At 43.8% G+C, this 21,581-nt stretch overlaps 1 protein-coding gene across 3 annotated transcripts; it reads left to right on the forward strand.

The window, feature by feature from the left end:
* Positions 1-456: 456 nt before the first annotated feature.
* fam168a (family with sequence similarity 168 member A) lies at positions 457-21,330 on the forward strand. Of its 3 annotated transcripts, none has more exons than XM_037482921.2 (8): positions 457-655; positions 10,331-10,438; positions 11,121-11,212; positions 13,708-13,788; positions 16,442-16,587; positions 16,676-16,907; positions 17,099-17,225; positions 17,342-21,330. In XM_037482921.2, the coding sequence occupies exons 2-7, from the start codon at positions 10,377-10,379 to the stop codon at positions 17,209-17,211; spliced, it is 726 nt and encodes a 241-aa protein (XP_037338818.1). In that variant the 5' UTR covers positions 457-655; positions 10,331-10,376; the 3' UTR covers positions 17,212-17,225; positions 17,342-21,330. The 3 variants fall into 3 exon arrangements, with proteins under 3 accessions (XP_037338818.1, XP_062417110.1, XP_037338980.1); XM_037483083.2 differs by having other exon boundaries at positions 461-655; positions 16,721-16,907; XM_062561126.1 differs by lacking the exon at positions 10,331-10,438 and having other exon boundaries at positions 458-655.
* Positions 21,331-21,581: the final 251 nt, after the last annotated feature.

The following is a 21,581-nucleotide window of genomic DNA, read 5'->3' on the forward strand; positions in this document are numbered from 1 at the left end:
ATAGACTCAATCGTTAAGGTCCCAAAAGACATAAAACAGAACAAAGACGGAGTTGTGTTCTTATTAAAACACAACTCTGTCTTTGTCCTGTCGAACACGGTGTATTCGACAGGCTATTGTAAATTCAAAAGCCTGTCGAATAATCCGTGTGTTCTACATCCTCCATACGTGTAGAGTAGCATTTAATAGTCGCACTAACCCATAATGTTCCATTATCGATTCATTGAGAGTATAATCAGTTAATTGTGTCAAATACCAACAGCTAATCTCCTTCTCATTTGATGTTGATCTTCTAGTGAATCTGAGCTACACCAATTTATGTGCGTTACAATTGATCAACATTATTATTCGGCCATGATGATAAACCTCTCCACTGTGTATTATCGGTGGGTCAGACCCCCCCCTCCCCTCCTCTCCCCTTACATCCCTGCATCCCTCCCTTCCTCTTTTCCCTCCCGGCAATGCATCCCCATCCCCCACACGGTGGCCGTCTCTTCGGGTGAAAGCTGTCTTCTCTGCGCCACTGGTCCGACAAAACGCTGCTGTAGCAGAGCCAGTCCGCACCGACCTGAGGCAGCGCAGACACACGGGAGACATCACGCACGCACACCAACACACGGGGAATCTTTTGTATTTGTTCGACCAAGTGGCTTCGGTAAGTCTCCACCGATGTTTATAACCGAGCGCAGGAATGTCCATGTGTTGACTAGCTAGTTTTTCGAAGGGGTTTTTCTTTCTGTCTTTTTTTCTTCTTCTTCTTCTTCCTCCGTTTCCCTTCAATTGTCCTCCGCCGTTGCCACGGCTGGAAGCGGGGGGCGAGGGGGGGGGGGGGAACTAGCGGGCTATGCTAAACGACCTGGCTAAAATTGCGGAGTCCCAACTAATAATGACGCTAGCTGTCGTGTCGGTTGTAACGGGGGCGGTTTATCGACCGCGGTTCGAGCCCCGGCGGCACGGACAGCCGCTGTCGTGCCGCGGCGGTCCGGTCTGACTCGTTTCATTGTCGCTGGCTAGTCTCGACTCGGCTAGCTAGCTAATTAGCCATTTGAGCAGCGTGTGCCGAGGGATGCAAGGATGCTACTGGTTAGCGGTTTTGTTGGTTTTTTTTTTTTTTTTTAGGCAAGCTAAGCTAACCTTACTAATACGTGAGAGCCGTGGGGATTCCTGAACGGTGCGCCGTGGCAATGCTTGAATAGCCAATGCTAACTGCGGCTAATCTGGTGATAATTGGCAAGATGGCATCTCGGAGTTGTTATCTAGAAATCGGTAGATTTTCAAAATGGTGTCTTAAGCTTGTTTGTGTGTGACCCTTTTTTTTTTTTTTTTTTTGGTCCAACCGTGGCTGTTTTGGCGTTGCTTGCTAACGTTATCTCAGGAATGCCGTGTGCTGCCATGCTCCGATGGACGTGACGGTGGTTAAGTTATCTATTAAATACAAACGCCTGGCCGCTGGCCGCTCGCTAACCTCCAGGCTACAGCCACCAATACGTAAAATAAAAGGATGTGTGTTGGGGTGTTACTAACTTGCCTTTCACGGAGCTCTGGCGCTGCGTCTATTGTGTTTTTGAAATAACTAACAGCGTCTGCATGTATAATGTGAATATTTGCACATTTCAATGGATTACTTTCTCTTAACCGGCACGCTTCATCTTTGGTTCATAATAAAGATGAGGTTCCGGATCAAGTTTGGGTTGAAGACCGCTGTTACTGTGGAAGTCTTGGGAATGCAGAACAATTTAGTTTTGTCAGAAACTAATAATAATTATGATCCGTTTTAATTGATTTGCTGACCAGTTATTTTTTGATTAACAATTAGTCAAGTCTTCTATAATACAGTAGCTCAAATACATGATGACCTCTTAAAAAATCTTCTTGATTCTCTCCATTTAAGAAGAAAAGCAGCCTGTTCTCCGTTTGGCCGTCTGTCGGTAAATCACTCAAACTTCACTTCATTTTCTCATGATCAACTCATCGTTTTGCCCTAGAAGAGATCCACCAGGAACGTTTGCGCTCATTGACACACAATACTGAAACCAAAAGGAGCCTCTCATGGTTCAAAAGAGACAGGATTACACAAAAAGCTTAAGGCGTATTTTTCTTCTCCCATATGACTATTCTTATCAGTGAAATGAATCCACTTCAGAATTATCTCTTATTTCTATTTGGGGGGGGGGGGTGTAGTGCCTTAGTCATTAACTGCTAATCCAGTTCTGTAAAGTTTTTTTTTTTTTTAAGATACCACTGATTCTTACCAGAAATACATACAGTTTGTTATCTGTGTACAGTTCAAAAGGATATTCTGTAGAGACTGGAAGAGGCACACAGCTCCATGTGCTGCAGACATTCCTTTCTTCTTTTTGCTATGTTTCCTGAGGCAACATTAGTCATAAAGAATATAGCCAAAATAAATACAAAACATGCAAATTTGAAGCCTGCGCCCACTCTTTTCAAGACTAGTCAAGAAGCTTCTGGCAGAATCGCAATCCCCCCCCCCCCCCAGATGAAGACATTTTAAATGCCGGGACAATGGTCGTCCTTGAGAAATGCATTCAGAAATTGCGGTATACCGACTGCTTTCCAACTATTGTTTCAGTGGACATAAACTGCTGGCTTAGGTGACTCCTGTCTGCCATGATGGAGGACAGGGTGGTAAATGTGGGTTTTGGCATGTGTTCGGCGTAGTCTGGCTATGAATGGTGGGCTGTACAATGCAATCGTAAAACTGTCAGGCTGTATAAAGCCGGAGTCATTTAATGTTGCGAGAGACGGTGGTTCTAAAAAGAGCCATCTTTTTTGGCTCTTTGGTCCCTTGTGGTTTGAACCACTTAATGAGTTTATTATCAGTGAACAAGATGCTTACAGGCAGCACCTTCCAGAGTCCCCTCCCTGGGGTCCAGTTCACAGGCCTGTGACAAGAGGATCAACATGAAACACAAAGAATAGCAGATATTAAACGTGGTTGGTTTGAATGTAAAGTCAGGGATGTTTGACAGTTGTCATGTTTGAATACGACTGAACTGTCCTTTTTTAGTTTAGTTTATTTCAATCAATTTCCTCCCTTCAACTTGAAAAATAGTCATATTCATCTTTTAAATCTCTAATTTTGCTTTTAATAATATATATATATATATATATATATATCATTATTTCTTTTCAAATTTAGAAGACCATAGAAAGCAGGAAATGCACACATTCAAAAGGGCAAAAGATAATTAGTAGCAAGTTATTTTTCTTGAATATTGACTGAAATGATCAATTGGCTATCAAAATAACTAGCAATTACGTATTGTCTAATTGATGAATATATAAACCATTGCCTTTCTAAATAATGACAAAATATTGTTCATTGTTCTCCAAAGAGATTATTGGCCACCATTGACACATAATTGATTGGTGTGCGTGTACGGTGGCAGGTAAAGCATGGGACACTCGGGACAAGGATAAAAGGTTGAACTAATCCCTAAAGGCCAAGTTGTAATGCATTTCATGTCAATCTCAGTGGGGGTGGGGGGTCTGCCGCTGTGTACACAGGTTACCCGTGTGTCTGTGCTGCGTGCTATTGTTTCATTACTGATAACCACAGTCAGGATCAATTGTCTTTGATTCATACGGTAGTTCACGTAGCAGGGGATTAACATGTATCTATTTATACCAGAGGGGGAAAGCCTGAAGAGTTGAATTAAAAGAAGGAATGTATTCCTGAAATCGGCTGTAAAAAAACCCAACCCATTTTGCAGGGTGAAGTTATCGCCCTTTTTATAAAGGAAAAATACATTTGGCTGGCTTTCGGTTGAGGTTTGTAAGTAAAACATTGGCATCAGCAGCTCCTCTTTTTGTCTGAAACGGTCCGTGTGAGTGCAGGCCCGTCTCTTTAAGGCCCCTTTCAAATGCCCTGTCTGCTCTGATTGGTCACCTAAAGCAGGCCCCACCCACTTCCATACACAGCCATGTTTCCTCCACATCTGCTTTAAATCCGTCTAAGCACAGCTAAGTTTAGCTGCAATTCTACAGCGATTATCACCACAGTAAATGCTTCTAAACCTTAAATCGTACTGTTCCTGAGGAGTAATCTGATACAAGTCGTGGCGTTATGGGCCAACGGTTGTAGAAGCAGAGCGGGGGATCCGTTTGGTACCTTAACTGGTAGATGAGCCATTTTTGCTTCATGTTCCATAAAGCAGCTTTTAGGACAAATTTCTATACATCCACATGACGTTAACTGGTGGCTGTAGTTGAGTTTAAGGTGTGTGTGTGTGTGAGACAGAACATTTAGTCTCCGCCATTTTTCAAATTGAACGTCCCACTCCGTGACCAAATGTGAACTTCTCACCCCGCAGCCTGTTGTTTTCTTATTACCGCAAAAGGCAGAATTCACCAGCGCCTGCCCTATTCATAATAGTACAGAAGTGTTTACACTGTGTCGAGGATACTTGACTAACTCTGCTACCATGGAGGCAATCAGCGAGCGATAATTCCCTCGCAGCCCAATTGTGAAAAAGAACGAGTCAGCTTGGGGCCTCGAGCTTCTGCAGTCGGATATTCAGCCTCATCAGTCGTGAAGCGTGGCCGTAGACTTTCCAGTGCTATCGATCTAATCCCCCATTCGCTTTGAGAACTCATTGAGAGTCAATTACCTGATGCAGTCTTTATAATAAAGTTAGACCAAAGTCTTTAATTAATTCCTAATGAAGAAGGTATCATTGTTGAGGCAAACATTGTCACCGCCGTTCACGTTTTACCCTTCTTTGTGCATTGTGCAACTCGTATTTCGTTACCTGTATCGTATTCAGATGTTGACTTCTGTGTCGATACCTTATAATGGGGGCTTCTCCCTAAATGTGTGTTAGTAGCCAAAGACTACAGCGGGTGTAGAAATCTCTATAAATGGATAATGTCGATAGGTATTCTTTTCATGGCAACATTTTCATTTCCAGTGGGCTTTCACAATAATCCAGAGTTGCAGACCCACGCGGTGTGTGACTGATGAGATGCTTTTGGAAAGGAGGATGAAATAGGAGGAAGCCGGCACAGAGGGAAGAGGAGATGCTGTCCCAAAGAGCACAGGGCTGTCCTAGATTAGAAATAGCCCGGGGCTGTTTGGAGGTTGTTGCTGCAGGGCAAGTCTGATTGTGTTCGTGGGGGGGGGGGGGGGGGTTCTGATTCCATGAGACTGCCTTTGAGGACTGCAGCAAGATGGATTTGGTCCCCCGACTTGATAATGGATGTCAGCTCTGACTGTGATGGCAGCTACTATTAGCTGGTGTGTCCCTCGGCTCTGTGTTTTGTTGAATTGCACGCTTTAGTGATGATTGCTGCTACTTCAAAAGCCATGCAAACCTTCATGAATGCACTATTTTTTTATAAATATAAATTTCAAAGGGAAAATATTAAACCGAGTTGCTTTAATGCTTTTTTTGTGGTTGTTTTCCAGTGATGTGCAGTAGGGCTGCAATCACTTTTATCATCAATAACATGCCTTCTATTTTACAGATTCATCTTTAAGTCGATAAAATGTCAGGACAAAATAACTCCGGGGTGATATTTGAAATGGCAGGTTCTGTCCCACGGTTTTCAGTAGACAAAGAAAGACTTTCACATTTGAGACGCTCACTCATTTTTCAGCTTTAGAGTGCAGCGAACCAATAAGATAATACGCTACTGAAAAAAAACAAAGACGACACTGGCTGCGCTGCGCATTCAATGTATGACTCGATATGGAGGTAGGTATTTTGAGGATGACTGGTTCCCAACCCCCAAACATTAAATAATTACTATAATAACGAACCGCATCACACTCGGACAAATATAAATCACCAGACAATAAACTGCGGTTTCCTTTTCATATACATACAAGTGAAATTCCGCCTTCTTAGGGATTAAAAAAAAAGAAGAAGCTGTTCAGCTCCATTCTTTCCCGTATCGAAGTGTGAGGACGCCCACCGGTTTTGATTTGTTGCTCTAAAGAGTAGATGCCTGGTGAGGTATTATGTGGGAGGACAGAGTAGGTGTGGGGGTTGTGTTGTATTGTACATGTTCTCTAGGAATGGAAGCTCTTTGTGTGTGTGTGTGTGTGTGTGTGTGTGTGTTTGAGTAAGGTTTATTCTTTCACAATCCTCCCTCATTATTACCTCTAGTGCCCTCCCCTCCCCCTCAGGCTGCAGGAATCTCCCTTAAAGGAGTGCAACCACGGTTATTGTTCTGCAACATACACATTTTATATTAACATACTCAAATGTAAATATGTGGGCTTGATCTTGGAAGATCTGAAACGAGGCCAGACCCGCCTGTCAAATTACTGAGCATTTGAAGATGTAGTCGGCGGCTCTGTTGGCATGCGGGCGAGGACGAGCTGTGCTTTTGTGCTGAGGCCTCGAGGCTGTAGCGTCCGACTTCAACACAAACAAGGTCCCACTAATGGGGTTTAAACTTAACAAAGTCCTGAAAAATAACTGGTTAACTGGCACGGAGCTGGAAGGTCTTTTTTTAATAATGTCAGTGTGAGTTTGTGCCACAATGGAGCGCGAGCTCCTGACACACTTGGATGATTATTGATGCCGCAGTCTAGCTTAGCCGACACGATTAGCCGGTCGACAGAATTAGGAAACTATTGTGTTCAGCATTTCTTTGCTTCAGAAGAAAAAGAGAAAAAACGATATTTGCCTCTTCCACTTTTTGTGGAAATGTTATGCTCTCGATTTTCTTTTTTCTCATATATGATAGTGACTATCTTTGGGCTGCTTGATGGGATAATGAACAATTGTCTGTTTCTATTGTGGAAGAAATCTACCGTGTCCTTTTCAATGATATGGACTATCCTTTTTACGTCCTCACTTGCATCATAGGTTTCTTTTCCTTTTTTATGCAATGACGCAGTAATAGAGAAAGCTCGATCGGGCTAGGTTAAGGTTGAAACATTTTTCAATAAGATATAGTGACTCAAGATGTCACTCACAAAGTGTCAAAGGTATACGTATTTTTATGTTCGGCTGCGGTGCAGCAGCTTCACTTCTCAATGCGAATCCAATTTTTGGTTTTTCCCTCGTTGCCGTGTCATGGATACACAGGTAGCTTACTCAGAAGGAGAGAAAAAGTGAGATCCAATTCATTTCATGTCGAGGATGGCAGACTGTTACAAGGTCGGGCATGTGGGAGCATGGTCTCTGGTTTAAAGGAGTCAAAGTGCACAACGGACGAGTGGGGGGGGGGGGGGGAGGGGGGGAGAGAAAGGTTTCACTCCACATGTAGTTTGATCCCCTGCAGCCCTCGGCCTGATGGAGGAATGTTACACGGCGGCAATCCCTGCTGCCTTCTGAAGGCTGCTGTGTTTGCATCCGGGGGGGGGGGGGGAGCAGTGTAAAGACACATTAATCCGTTCTGACAAAATGAAGCCAGAGCGTGCATGGTGAATTGTAGCCTTTTTTTGATTAGTTAGTCATCAGAGGCTTCTGGCGAGACGAAGCATCTTTTACCTGCAGCGCTGCGGCGGATGCTCTCCACCAACCCGGCCGCTCTGATGCGTTTTCATCCACGTGCCGTACCTTTTTGTACCGTAGCAGCATATTGACATACGAAGGGTCCTGTAGAATCAGGATTGTGAAACTGTGGTTGATGTGGATTACTTAGAGGAAAAAAATTAATGCATGACATGGCAGTCATGATTTGAAGCCATTTTGTCTGAGTGCAGAATGGACAGCACGATTCCTCTCTTAAAGTAAGAATTGTAGAATAACAATCATCTGGCTCCATTGTTAGCAGCCAAACCCTTGGATTTGAATACCCAGCATTCGTTGCTGGCTGCGATGTTTTCAGGATACTCTTTTTCTTATGAATTATGCCTTAAGCACCACAGATGCTCACATCTTGGAGATGTGTACACGTCTTCTTGCCCTCTACACTGTTCAACAGGGCCTCTTTTATGGTGAAGCTCTGGAGAATTGTCTTACGATCGTATATGTATATATTGGTGGTCTGTGAAACAAGGTCTTCTGGCTAGAGAGAGCCTGAAGCTCCTTCACAACCCCCCTCCCCCTGTAAACAAAGAGCGTAGAGTACGGACACTCCCACTCATCACATGTATTTCTGCCTTCATCTACTCCTCAAAAATCAGATTCATTGTGGTGGCCCTCTTGTTTGCACCCATTCACATTTTGTCACATTTGCGCGCGCGCGCACACACACACACACACACACACACACACACACACACACACACACACACACACACACACACACACACACACACACACACACACACACACACACACACACACACACACACACACACACACACACACACACAGGCTGAAATGATGAGCATGCACGTCTTTCTCTACTCAGGCACAGTAATTGGTTATGTTGCCGCACTAGACCTCAGGGTTAGCTTAGCCACCTGCCCATGTGTTAATGGCCATTGTTACCTCCCTCTACACTTAGCCGCACAATGCAACTCGGCTCACTTGAAAAACAAGCAGATTAAGCTCTTAAACTTTGATGTGATGAAGTATTTGCAGAATTGCCCCGTTAAAATTAAAGCGGCTATGGATTAACAGGTTAGCGTTTGACAACTTTGGGATGGTTTGCAATGAATTCTGACTCATCCCACAAACTGATTTCTTCTTTTTTTAATGTTGCAGTGCGGTACATTTGAAATGATCCTTTATCTGATCGTACACGGACTGATGTAATGATTATGTGGAGAAATCTAATGATACATTAAATGAAAAAAATCAAAGGAGCAGCAGTATTGTCCCAGAGGAAGAAAATAAATCCTAGGAGATGCGTTAGATTAATGAGACCGTGCGGCGATGGATTCGCTGAAATCTTTTGCTGGCGCAATTTTTTACATATTTTTACACACAGAGGTTCATGTTCCTGATCAGTGTTTCCCCTAGGTTTACAACCTTGCGGGGGGGGGGGTTGTAGTCGTTGCGGATGCAAGCTCTCTGTCTGCTGGTGCGAGTGTGCGAACGCGTCGGGGCGTTTACTGTTGTGTGCCACGAGGAGCGGACAATTGTAGAAAATAAACCTTTTATTTTTTTTTCTCTCTTTTTAAATTCTGGACTTTCTTTGGGGAGGGTTGGGGGGGGGCACACGTTGAGCATTTATTTGGGCCCACGCATACCTGTTTATTTAACGAATTTGAGCCCTCCCAACATCTCAAAAGGAGCTGCCTCTGTGATTGTGCTCTCGTTCTGCTGCGGCGTTGCATCCTGGCGTTTTGACATCGGTGTTCCTGGACGGAGGGCCGAGATGCTTCCGTGCTTAATGTGTCGATGGGTGCCATTTGGCATCACTACGGTTACTGTGTACGCGCGGGAATTGCGGCGGTGAAGCGATAATCACCTGAAGAATTGGTCAACTGGCCATGAAGCACGATCCCAGGGCCGATGGGTCCAATTTGTTGGTCCTTTTGGTACAATCCCATTCACGAGTCCGCAGGAAAAGTAATTGGACAAACTATTGATGAGTCTGCAAATGAGGGACGGTCGGCTTGCTGTGTGGAGAGCGAGCCTGCCACAACATATTTGGTACATTATAGTCTGTAGGAAACCGGACGGAGCCGGCCGGTTGCCCTGCCAACATGTACAAGCTCCCATCTCCCTCGGAAACAGAAGCCAATCAACACGAGACCCACATGAACTGGAATTACACACACACACACAAACACACACACACCTTCCCTCTCTTTTAATTTGTTCCTCAGCTGTTCCGCTTTGTGTTTGTGGCTCTGGATCATGCTCACTGGATCATGCTTACTCACCGCTCGGTGCAAGACTCCGGGCCCTTTTCTACTATCTTTTGTTCTCCGCCACTTGCCCACTCACTGGGTGTGTTGTTTTTTTTTTCTTTTTCATTTGGCTGTCTTAATGTTGGCTTTTGCTGCTTGTATTATATGTTGTGTACAGCACGTCGCCTTGCACACACACACACACACACAATCATCTTGGACATGCACGCATTATATTATTATATTATTAGGATAAACACGGGACAGGAACAGAATATAGTTTAATTGGATTCAATGCCAATGTCCGAGCACACACAGCTGACTGAGGGATTTCAAAATGGAAGCGAGCACAGCCCATTTCTCACAACACACACCATTACATTTTTTCTTCTTTTTTTTTTTTTAGCACAGTTGTGCATATCAGTGGCTAAAGACCCGTCGGTCACGATGAAGAACTCAAACGCACATAAATCACTGCCTCCCCTGCTGCGTCACTAACCATTTGCTGTGGCACCAGTGCTTGCTTTTTTAGCTATTTGTTTTTTTTTTCCTCCCTTTTCCTGTGTTCGTTGTAATCATGACCTCTCGCTGTTTTAATTTCAGATTTGCATATCCACTTCCACTCCTTCCTCATTTGCATACAGCAAGAATGGCGAGCGGGCATCCCACAGACAAATTCAGTTTCATGTATCAACCAGACACGCACAAGAGGTACGGGGCACGCATGCACACACACTCACACACACATGTATACAATTTCCCGTGCCCATATTCCTCCATGGCCAGGTAAGTTAAAGCTCTAAGACCTTGAGGTATTTTCATCTACATTGGGGAGAAGGATGCCTTTTTTTATGGTTAGAGATGTACGATGAATGGCTATGATACTGGTCACCTTCGCCCCGACCATCGCCAGCCCCGTACATGTTCAATGGCTATTTTTCCGCACAAACCGTTTGTCAGAGCTCGCCCTGCCTTGTTAGGCGCAGAGGTAAAAAAAAACGAGGTAGATGTGCAACATTTGGCAAGATGTACTTAATGCCGCACATCAAACCAGGCGCTTATTTTCAGTGGAGCCATGCGTGCTTGTGCCTTATTTATTCCTAAAGCCTTTTTTTACATTTATTTTTTAGCCTGCTTGACGGTGAGATATCACGGGGCTTGATTTATCATTTTTGTTGCATGCTGGGAAAATCCTTCAGCTGGATGACGCCTTAAGAATCAGTTTGGGGTTTATGTGTGTGGTGAGTGTGTGCGTATGCTTGATAATCGGAACAATTTTCTTTCCAATTTACACGGCTTACGTCTCTCTCTCTCTCTCTTCCATTTTCCTTCTTTCTTCTCTCATCCCCCGCTGCCCCCCCCCCCCCCGCCACACTATTTCTCTCTTTCTCAGTAAGAACAGGTTAGCTTCAGCTATGAATCCCGTCTACAGCCCAGTTCAGCCTGGCACCCCATACGGAAACCCTAAGAACATGGCCTTTACAGGTGAGACTAACACACACACACTTTTATTAATGAAAAATCAGTAACAAATACAAGAGATAAGCAAACAGGAGGCTTCCGTTTCTGAGCATCGCAGGGAGAACCAACAAGAGAATAAATATTGGGGAAATAAGCTCAATAAATTGAGCTCGTAGCAGCATGTTTGGAGTAAAAAACTTGTTCTGAGTCATTATACAAAATCACAAAAAAATATAAAATATAAACTTCTCTTCAAACATGTCCTCTGGTTGCGGGCCTTTTAATAATATAATTATTTGGCTCCCCAAGCTCATTAAATATCTGATGCATTCAGGGTCAGCGTTAATAAAAGGAAAGCCCGGTGTCTCAGAACTGTTACAGGTGAACACAACGTTGAGAAATGAATTGATTTCCGGTGAGTTTTCTACCTTGAGGCCTAATCTTTCTGGAGTGACTCGGTACGCATCAAGGAATGGATTTTTTAAAAATCGATTGCTTTCAGAAAATGGGAAAAAGTATATAAGCTGTTGTTATAAAGAAATGCGATAGTTTGAAAGTGTGCAATCAAGTAAAAGATGTCGTTAATCCAGAGGAGCAGTGTGAGCCTGGTCCGCGACCGCAGAGCGTGGAGGTTCACACCGTTAGTTTTCTACAAGCACGGGCTCCGTGCCATTGGTGATGAACAAGATGACGAGATGCAGTCAAACCGCTCTGTTTGCAGAAGAAACAATGTGACAAAACAACAAAGAGGAACAGCTCAATGTTTTACATGAAGTTAAACCGTGTGTCAAAGAAGCAAAGACTCTGAATAGCTTCACGTTTTGGACTTTGATGTCAGCTGGTTCCATTTGTTAGATCATTCTGCGATACGCCACACAGAGACTGCCGCTCGTGACATCTTTATAACGTGATGCAGAAGCATGAAGCTGGGCTCATTTGGCTGCTCCATTGTGTCATTTTGGTTCCCTTCTCCCCAGCATTTATTTGTGCATCAGTAGGCTGCAGGAATGATCTGTGTTCAGATGTTTCATTCACCGATTTTCCCACCCATTTAATGGTATTAGTGGTGCGTTCAAGTGCTCATGTAGCTTCCTGTTGTGGGCTTCCACGTGAAGACACATGCATGGGACAAAGTCCGACGAGCTGCATGTTTTTCAGGGATTATTTCCGGTGACTTTTTTTTGTGTCTATGATAGAAAGGTGCATGAAAGTCCATGTGCCTACATTGAAATCTTACCGATAGTAAACCATCTCTAATGAATGTAAGGACATAACTTTCTGAGACCAGCAGGCTTCAACTGGAAGAATGCAATCGTGAAGAGAAAAAGGAAATAGTTTTTGTTGTCGTTTTAAATATTGGAGGGCTAATTATTTCCTTAACAATCACTCTCAGGAATAAACGTGTTAGTTACCAGCTACTAGATGTAAATTTCTATCTGCATTTTGTTTTTTAGATTAGTTTTGTTTGTGAACGAGGTTATGATTTTTGTTTTATGTAACTCAGGTCATAATGTCTGAAGTAAAATACCATTTAATTTGTGAGGTAAGGCTGTTACGTTAGCCAGCTGTTTCAGATGAGAAGTACAAATTCAGCTCTTTCCTTTCAAAAGGCAAAGATGGCTGTATACATGTAAGGAGCCAATGATCATCCATCCCTTCATTTTTTTTAAGTAACAAACCTAAACATTGGTTCCCCCCCCCCTCCCCCATGCTCATCAGCATGTAGTATCTCATCTGTTGTTGTATAATTTAATGGTTCTGAATCAATGCACATGTTAACCAATTAATTTCTCCAAATGCAGACATTCTGTTTAAAATCTCTTGAACCATGCACTGCTGCGTAACGCAGCCAATTAGAGAAACCACAATGAGAGGTTTATATTTTTTAAGTTGACATATCCCTATTGGCCGCGGTGCACATTGCACGTGCAGATATTTACTACGTTACATCCGACTTTAGATTACAGCAGCCAGAGCTGGATTCATCCCGGGCTCAAGGCTGCGGATCCGACTGTGATATCGACTGCCAATAATAGCGAGCAGCACTTCGCTCTCTTACCGTCTCGCTCCTCTCTCCCTCCCTCTTTGTCTCGCTCGCTTCCAACTCACACTTTCTTTTCTTTTCTCTTTTTTTTTTTTTTACCACCAAAAGCGGGCCAAAATCTGCTTTGTTTGCTCAACATGTAATTGATGACACAAAAGTGTGTGTGTGTGTGTGTTTGTGTGTGCACCCCTCACACGTGTCTGCCTGCATTGCTAATGTGTTCTTGAATTTGTCTCCTCCCACGTCATATTGGCAGGTGTGTCTAGTCTGTATGCAAGATGCATTCAGCCAACTGTGTTATTGGTGCAGACATTTCTATTTTTTTTTTTTTAATGAGCGCCATCTGTGCACATCCAGTTCTAAACCAAATATTGTTCTGTGTGTGTGTGTGTGTGTGTGTGTTGTACATCTGTGGCCCGCTGCGTTTGTTCAGATAGGGTTTCTGACATTTCCTCTGTTGTCTGATGTTCTTCAGGCTATCCAGGAGGGTATCCTGCCACGGCTCCCACCTATACACCCAACCTCTATCAAACAGGCAGTCCTGGGTATCCACCAGGTGAGTCCCAATACAAACGCACACCTTTCAACGACTTCTTTTGTATTTGACAATGTAAGCTCTTGGGAAGAAACGCTTGTCAGTCCTTTGCAATTTTGGGGTGATAATTAGTAGGATTTTTTTATTTTACGGGAAAAACCATCAGAGATAAATTAGCCACAAAGCTGGGAGTGAGTGTGAGGGACCCACTGCGGTTTTATGATAAGGTTGTCATAAAGACACTGGTACGTGCTGAAGATGACACGGCCTCATCATGTTTTTAACCATAAGACCTGCGTTGTGTTCGCCCTTTCTAAAGTACATAAATGATACGGTTGCCTATTGGTCTCTTTATTTGCACAACACAAAAATGTAAAAAAAACTGCACGGCAAGGTTAAATATGGGGAAAGGATCTTACAATGTAAACAAACGTGCGAGCAGAGCCAGAAAGCCTCCAGCAGAATGATGTCACGCCCATTGAGGATTAAACATCACATTTGATTTGGTCAACGGCAACAGTGCCACCGTCATCTTTGCAGACTCGACAGTATCATACGGTTGGATGTAAATTCAGCAGACATTTATAGTGGTCTCGTATCATTCGATTCACACTGAAGCAGTAAAGTGTTTTCAATTTGTCAGTCGATGTTTGGATAAAGAAGGAAGCAAATCAATTCTCTGCCTTTTTTAGTAATTGAGTTATTTGTGATTACCAAAAGTAAACTCCAAACTACAACCAATAATGCTTTATAATACGAGTCCTCGTGGAATGTTTTGAGCAAAGAAGGTTGCTCTTAGAGCGACGCAGGGTGGGGGGGGGGGGCGGTTCTAATGATGTGAAGGCGGGCCGGACGGAGCGGCGATCTCAGCCTGACGACGGTGAAGGGAAGCGAGCCGCCAACAGCTGCCAGGAGCCGTATAGCAGCACATGCGTGCTCTGTTGGTGTCTGGTCCCCGAGGCAGATGGGAACGCCAGTTGTCTGGATGCTCTCCTGATATGGTCCGTCTGTACGGGTATAGATTGGTTTAGTATAGTGCGCCGGGGCTTTGAACTGTTCACCCTACATACGCAGAGTCCAATAGCATCTCACTGGAGCTTGTGTGTTTAAGCGAAACCTCTATTTAGCGCTGACTTTGATTGGCAAATAGTCGATAACTAGGGGTTTGAAAGTCATTATAATTTTGTATTTAAATGTTAAAAAAAGGTTTTCCTGCTCTTAATAGATTTAAAGAACCCCAGTAAAAGATGTAATGTATGTTGCTGAGGAGAAAGGATGGGTGAGATGATGACACCGTTATGGCAATTCAGGTATACCAAGAGTATGGTCTGAATAAAAATACATTTCAGTGTATGAAAAACTCTACTTTGATCAACAAAAGAGACATATTTTCTGAACGGGAGGGGAATAGATTCTCAACTTGTGTTTTCTAGTATTCTCCTGAATGTCAAGCATCTCACCAAGGCAGGGTGTGTTTATAGATTTCATCTGGGCTGCTTTTGAACATCGTCCCCTCCCCCAGTTTGCGTTTTTACGAAATATCAAACCTCACGCAGCTTCCTTTCAACAAAAGAACCTAGAGTTTTTTTTTTTTTTGTTGCATTCATACCACATAACTGCACATTTACTTCTGTGTGTTCTGCAGAGCTTAATGTATGAGCAAATGAGTGTATCCAGACAATCCTCCCCTTCCAGGCGTGCCAGCTACGCTCTGATTTTAAAAGCGTTTCTTGGACAATTTCTCATGACCATTGAATAGTAAAACCGTTTTCTATCAGCAGGGTGTAATTGTCGAGCGCGCACACACACACACACACACACACACACACACACACACCATTGTCGTGTGTGTGTGTGTGCGCGCACCCATTCAGACACCCATAGAAGCAGCATCTCTTTGTTCCCTTGTCCTTGTGTGAGAGAAGGGCTTTCATAAGCTCCACAGCAGCAACTAGCTAGTAGCATGTTTGACCTTCATGCTCCTCCAAGTGGCGGCTCGGCAGTACTGCACCCCGCAGAGCCCAGGTGACAGCCGGCATTAATGCAGTGGTCTGAAGATGCCGTCACTGTCCTACATTAACCTTTGGATGCAGTGTCAAAAGAGATGTGTTCAATGGGGGCTTTGGCTAAATCGTGTGTGACTAATGTTGGAAGGCCGCTCTACTGAATATTCTCCGGTAAGAGGTGTTTATATTACTACTACAGTACTACACTCTCCCAGTATGCAATACAGTAATGCCATCTAGGAATATTGGTGTAAATGTATGGCTTTTATATCATGCAAAATCCTTGGCTGCTCTGTTTTGAGACTTGAGACCCATTCGCAAGACGGCACCAGTCCCCCATCTGGTGGATTATGAAGGAAATGCAAAACAGAAACCTCTAAATAAGGCTGCAACTTATGATTGGTATATAATTGATCATAATAGATTTGTCCAAGCAGCAACCCTTTTAATTCCCAAAATGTTGCGTTTCACTATAATGTAAGACCTGGGGAAGCAGCCAACTCTCCAAATGACGACTTTCTGCTTGAAAAATTAGCAATTTATAATACAAGTCAAAGGTTTGGACACACTTTCCCACTGAATTGAACGAGAAAATGTGTCCAGACTGTTGACCGGTACTCTTTTTATTAAATCCTTCTTTCGTTTCTTCCTTGTGGGCCTTTTTTTAGGATACACTTCGGCAGGCACCCCGTACAAAGTGCCCCCCACTCAGTCGAATGGGGCACCCCCTCCCTACACTCCCACCCCTACCCCATACCCAACAGCCATGTACCCCATCCGCAGTGCCTACCCTCAGCAGAACCTATACGCACAGGTAAGGAACGCACAAGCCGTCGGATGTCCTTTCTGTCCGTTTTGCTTGTTCCTGTGTAACCCGTTTTATTTGTCATACACAAATGCAGCAGACCCTAGGCTTCACCAACCATTTCCTGTGTCCGTCCCGACAGGGCGCGTACTACACCCAGCCAGTGTATGCGGCTCAGCCCCATGTGATCCATCACACCACCGTGGTGCAGCCTAACAGCATCCCCTCCACGGCCCTCTACCCGGCCCCCGTCCCGGTAAACGCTCCTCGCAACAACGGCATGGCTGCCATGGGGATGGTAGCCGGGACGACCATGGCCATGAGTGCAGGTGAGACCAGGGCCACCGAGACCCCGGCACGTGTACGCTGCAGTGTTTTTAGAAATGACTCGCTGGCTGACTAATGTAACTAAATATACCAAAATAAAATGCTATAAAGAATCTTGAATAGGTCATCACAGGCAACAAGACAAAAATAATAACAAAAATGAGTCATTAATGGTGTTGCTCACTTCCTGTAGGGACCCTGCTGACAACGCCCCAGCACGCCCAGATCGGAGGACACCCGGTTACCGTGCCAACCTACAGGCCCCAAGGGACACCTGGGTACAGCTACGTACCGCCTCACTGGTAGAGCCCACTCATCATGTAAGTATAACCCCCCCCCACACACACATACACACACACCACCTCCTCTTCTCAAGGTTGTGAGGCAGCCTCAGATTTAATCACTATGGTGCACTTATGCTCTTCTTTCCCACCAGATCTGGAGTCCACCATCGTATGCAACTGCTCAAATCTTACACGGGCTCCCACTGGTAACCATGGGAACCCAGCACCTGTCTGCAAGAACAAAACTAAAGTGCAACAGCCACTTTACTATTATTGTTATTGTTAGTATGCGACATTCTCTAACGTTTTTACAAAAGCTGCTTTTATTTTTCTCTGTTCATTTGCCAACCAGTCATTACCTTATTTTCTACGGTTATTTTTAATTTTATCGAATTTTCTTTTTTTCTTTTTTTTCTTTTTTTTATGTGTCTATCATTGGAACTCCAGAAGGACTCTTGACCAATCACGGGTGTCAGTTGCTCCGGTTTCTGTGTTGTGCTGGTATGTGTGGTCCTTCCTGCTGCTGCTGCTCGGTTGGCTGGAATATATTGGGCACTTATTCCTCATTACCATCTCCTTCAGTCACTACGAAGACTTATTGACTTATGCTGCCAAAGTTTTAACAACTAGATTTCAGCACAGGGTTTTAACATTATGAGCAATTTAGTTTTCTGGGTTATTTAAGTTTTTTTTTAAATATTTTCTGTTTTTGTTTTTTTTTCCTTTTTGGGTTCTTCCTTTTTCGGGTTTTAATCTGAGTCGTCTTCCGGCGCGTTGCTGTCCGTCCGGCAGTAGTCAGTCCATCACCCCCGTCGTCCCATCGCCATGTAAGTGCTATGAGCAGAGCGCTTACGCTACCCATCCTGCTGCGTGTCCCACTGTCCACATTTGCATAGCACACACTAAGGAAACACTTACTTTGTGCTACGTACAGCGCAGGCTGGTATGTTGTGACACTTGTCGGAATCTTAACCTTAGCGTAGGTCAATGCGTTTTAGTGGGAATATTCATAATGGCTGTGTCAACGGCGTGAGTGGTCATGCTCACTTTCTCTCTCTCTCTCTCTCACACACGCGCAGGGGCTCCTGTGGTGCGTTAGAAAAACACCGGAGTGGCACTTACTGCACAAAACCTTCCAGTTATGTTGTTACTGATCAACACACCCGCATACATGGTCTTCTAGTGGTGAGCATGGCAGACAGCAGAGAAGGAGTTTAAAGGGATTGCGTTTGCGCAGAGAGAGAGAGAGAAAGAGGAGAACGAGACGGGGCGATCGGACCGCGCGGAGGGAGGAGGAGGAGGAGGAGGAGGAGGAGGAGGAGGTCACATGTTCACTGTCGGGTCACTTTCATTTCAAGGTCCAAAACGTTTGAGTTTGTGACGTCTCACCTGCAAGAAACAGCACGAGCACTCTGCTGCTTTTGCACTACATGTGTTGTACCTTGAGTCCCCACTGCGACCTCATCACCTCCTCATCCCTCCCTTCCTCCCTTCCTTCCTTCAGGCAAGGACTTAATAACCAAACACTCAACAAATGGAAACCCAGACTCTGGAGCCTACAGTCAATACTGGACCGGTCACACACAAGGGGCGCTGATAAATGGATAGAGTTCAATCCACGTGTTCATTACAACCAGTGACACGTCGTTGTGCACCACACGTAGGACGACATGGCGGCCAATGGGAGGGGGCGCCGCTGTGCGTCTGGGCCGTGTCATAGTGAGGGTTTGCTGTTCTCTGAATCTGGGTGAACATTATAACTTTTGGGGATTTGGCAGGTGAATTGCGAGAGGACTGTGGTCCAACCGGTGCTGGATTAAGTGGTCGTGTCTACAACAGTGAAGACAATGGAGGACGCTTTAGCCTAGAGTGCAGAGCCGTGATGACGCCGCGTCACTTCGTTTTCAGTCCCGTTGACTTTTGAGACTACAGTTTTTATAAAAAGGATGAATCCATTTGTTCACCATCTTTTTGTTTGTTCACGTTTCTGGAAAGAAGGCATATCTGCTTTTACTGACTGAATTTTAAACAATTCTCCATTTAAAAAATAAATGAGGTAAAAAAATCCAGCATAACCTCGAGGGTCATCAGAGGATTGGAGGCAATGAGCCTTCTTCTCATACATGTAAAGTGCTTGTGTTCACAGGCAGTATGATGACCCGTCTTAACACACCAAGTAGTAGTGGTGGGGTTTAATATTAAGGTGATTCTTAGGTAATACAATATATTATTATTTCAGGATTTACACATTTAAAAAAAAAAAAAAAAAGAACGACTTCATGATCGGTATACTACAGATTTGTATAACAAAAGCATTTAGTGTGCGGGTATATAGGTGAAGTGGTTTGATATTGCAATAAAATGAGAGGGAACCCCTCCAACTGTTAACACACAGTAATTATCAGCTTTTTGAATGGTATTTGGTTTTATGCTTATTGTAATCTTTAAATAATGGATTACAGGCTCTGTATGCAGCCTCCATTCAATAATTATTACAATCACTGCTAAGACGTGAAGTAGAACATATCAAAACATTTTGAACTGAGGAAATATTGCACAACAGAAGACAAAAAAAAAGACTTGATGACTATAACTTAATGTTAAGTAACAGGTACCTAGGCTTTGTAGTGCTGGAGGAAGAAGCAATTTATATTGTAATGAAAAATAAAACAATAAGGTTGAGTATTTGAGGTATTCTTAGTCCAGATGTTTGTACACTTGTAGGTTAACTTAAGAAAATATTGCATTAAGCCGCTGTCGGATGAAAACATCAATCTTTGAGCCTGATTTTGTTTTAAAGGATTCTTCTGTGTAGAATAAAGTGGTCCAACATTCTTGGGTCATAACGAGTCTTTTCCGATTGAATTCAAGCCAGTTGATTTGAAGCTGTTTTCTTGCGACAGCAGTGATGTTCCTCATCATAAGGATTTATTTAACCAACCACTACTTCTGTCAGTATTTCTCAGTTAAGTCTTATGGGTTTCATTTTTCTTCTTCTTTCACTCTGGTCACTTGAGCGTAATGAGTATGCATAATATTCAGGTGTATTTCACTATAGCATTGGATCTCTTAAGTTTAAAAAGAACCTGCAGTATATTTGTACAGCCAGTGGTACAGTAATGTATTTCTAGCTAAGCATGGTTGCATCAGTGTGGCAGCTACTGTTTGTGCTTTGAATATATATATATACATATATATATATACACACATATTTTTTATCTCCTCTGCATCTCTGTCCTTTACATATCGGTCACTGAGAAAGGGGGAGACGTTACGACGAGGTCCCGCGACAAACTTGTGGCAATTCAACGACACCAAATCGCCACATTTTTTTGAAATGTTGCTTGAATTAATCCGATCTGGAGTGGGCAGGTCTTTGTTGCCCCATCGATGCTTCTGGAGGTTGCAGAGATGTAAGGAACCATGAATGAAAACCCTCCACGCCCTTCTGTGCCATGCCATATTTCCCGAGAGTAAATATTAGTTTCTCCTCCTAAGTGACCGGTGAACTCTTGAGTCCTTGTTGTGTCTGGCTTCCTGTGAATCTGTTTTTTCTATTCCTGTCCTATCCCTCACATTGTTGTTGGTGCGTATTCTCACGTTTATCTCTCTCTCAACTGTATCCTCTGTTAATCCTATTTTCACTTCAGAGGCCATTCTGCATCCCTTCCCCAACGTAAAAAGAAAAACACTTTTCATTTCATCCAGGGATGCAAAATGATGTCGGATCACATGTTCTGCGCCCCCTCTCGCCTCCTTTACCACGCTGCTCTGTGTTTTTGGCCTCAGTCTGACCTTTGCCGCCATCGCCCCGTCTCTGCCCGCGGTTGTGTTAAACTGCAACTTTTTTGTGTGTGTCCCTTTTCTTTCGGTAATTTTGGAAACACTCTCACTTCGCCTTGTTTTCTAAACACTGTGACCGTCTGGAAGTGGCATCGCCGGTTCAAGGCTTTGAGCCAAAGCGTCAAACGAATCATTTCTGGGTGTCGTTTCCATCCGAGAAGCACAATTTGGACGACATATTTTGAGCACTGAGATTTATTCTTTTTCTAAATTCCAACATTTTTATCCATGATGTTTTTTGTTGCGGTAGTTTTATTTTCTTAGACTGTGGACCAACACTCTTAAAAAAAACAACAACCTGTCACTCTCTTTTTAAAGTGGGGGCTCCTGAGAGGCCGACCCACTGAGCATCAGGGTGGTCGAAGAAAGGCTGCTTCTTCATTTCACCTCATTCCTTGCCTCTCCTTATTTCCAATTTGCACTTACGTAAAAATGAACAGTCGGACACTCTGATGGGTTTGGGGGGGGGGGGGGGGTGCAAAGTTGTCTCAATCATTCGGTTTTCCTCTGTCAGCGTTGACATTTTTAAACCTTGAAAGGCCTCGAGCA

This window comes from Pungitius pungitius, chromosome 3 (genome assembly GCF_949316345.1).
Source record: "Pungitius pungitius chromosome 3, fPunPun2.1, whole genome shotgun sequence".
Taxonomy (NCBI): domain Eukaryota; kingdom Metazoa; phylum Chordata; class Actinopteri; order Perciformes; family Gasterosteidae; genus Pungitius; species Pungitius pungitius.

Bases quoted from the DNA above. Each gene is read 5' to 3' on its own strand.
- fam168a (XM_037482921.2), top strand. From the start codon at position 10,377: ATGGCGAGCGGGCATCCCACAGACAAATTCAGTTTCATGTATCAACCA. The intron at 10,439-11,120 runs GTACGGGGCACG...TCTCTTTCTCAG, and splicing joins CAACCAGACACGCACAAGAG to TAAGAACAGGTTAGCTTCAG. The intron at 16,908-17,098 runs GTGAGACCAGGG...CACTTCCTGTAG, and splicing joins GACCATGGCCATGAGTGCAG to GGACCCTGCTGACAACGCCC.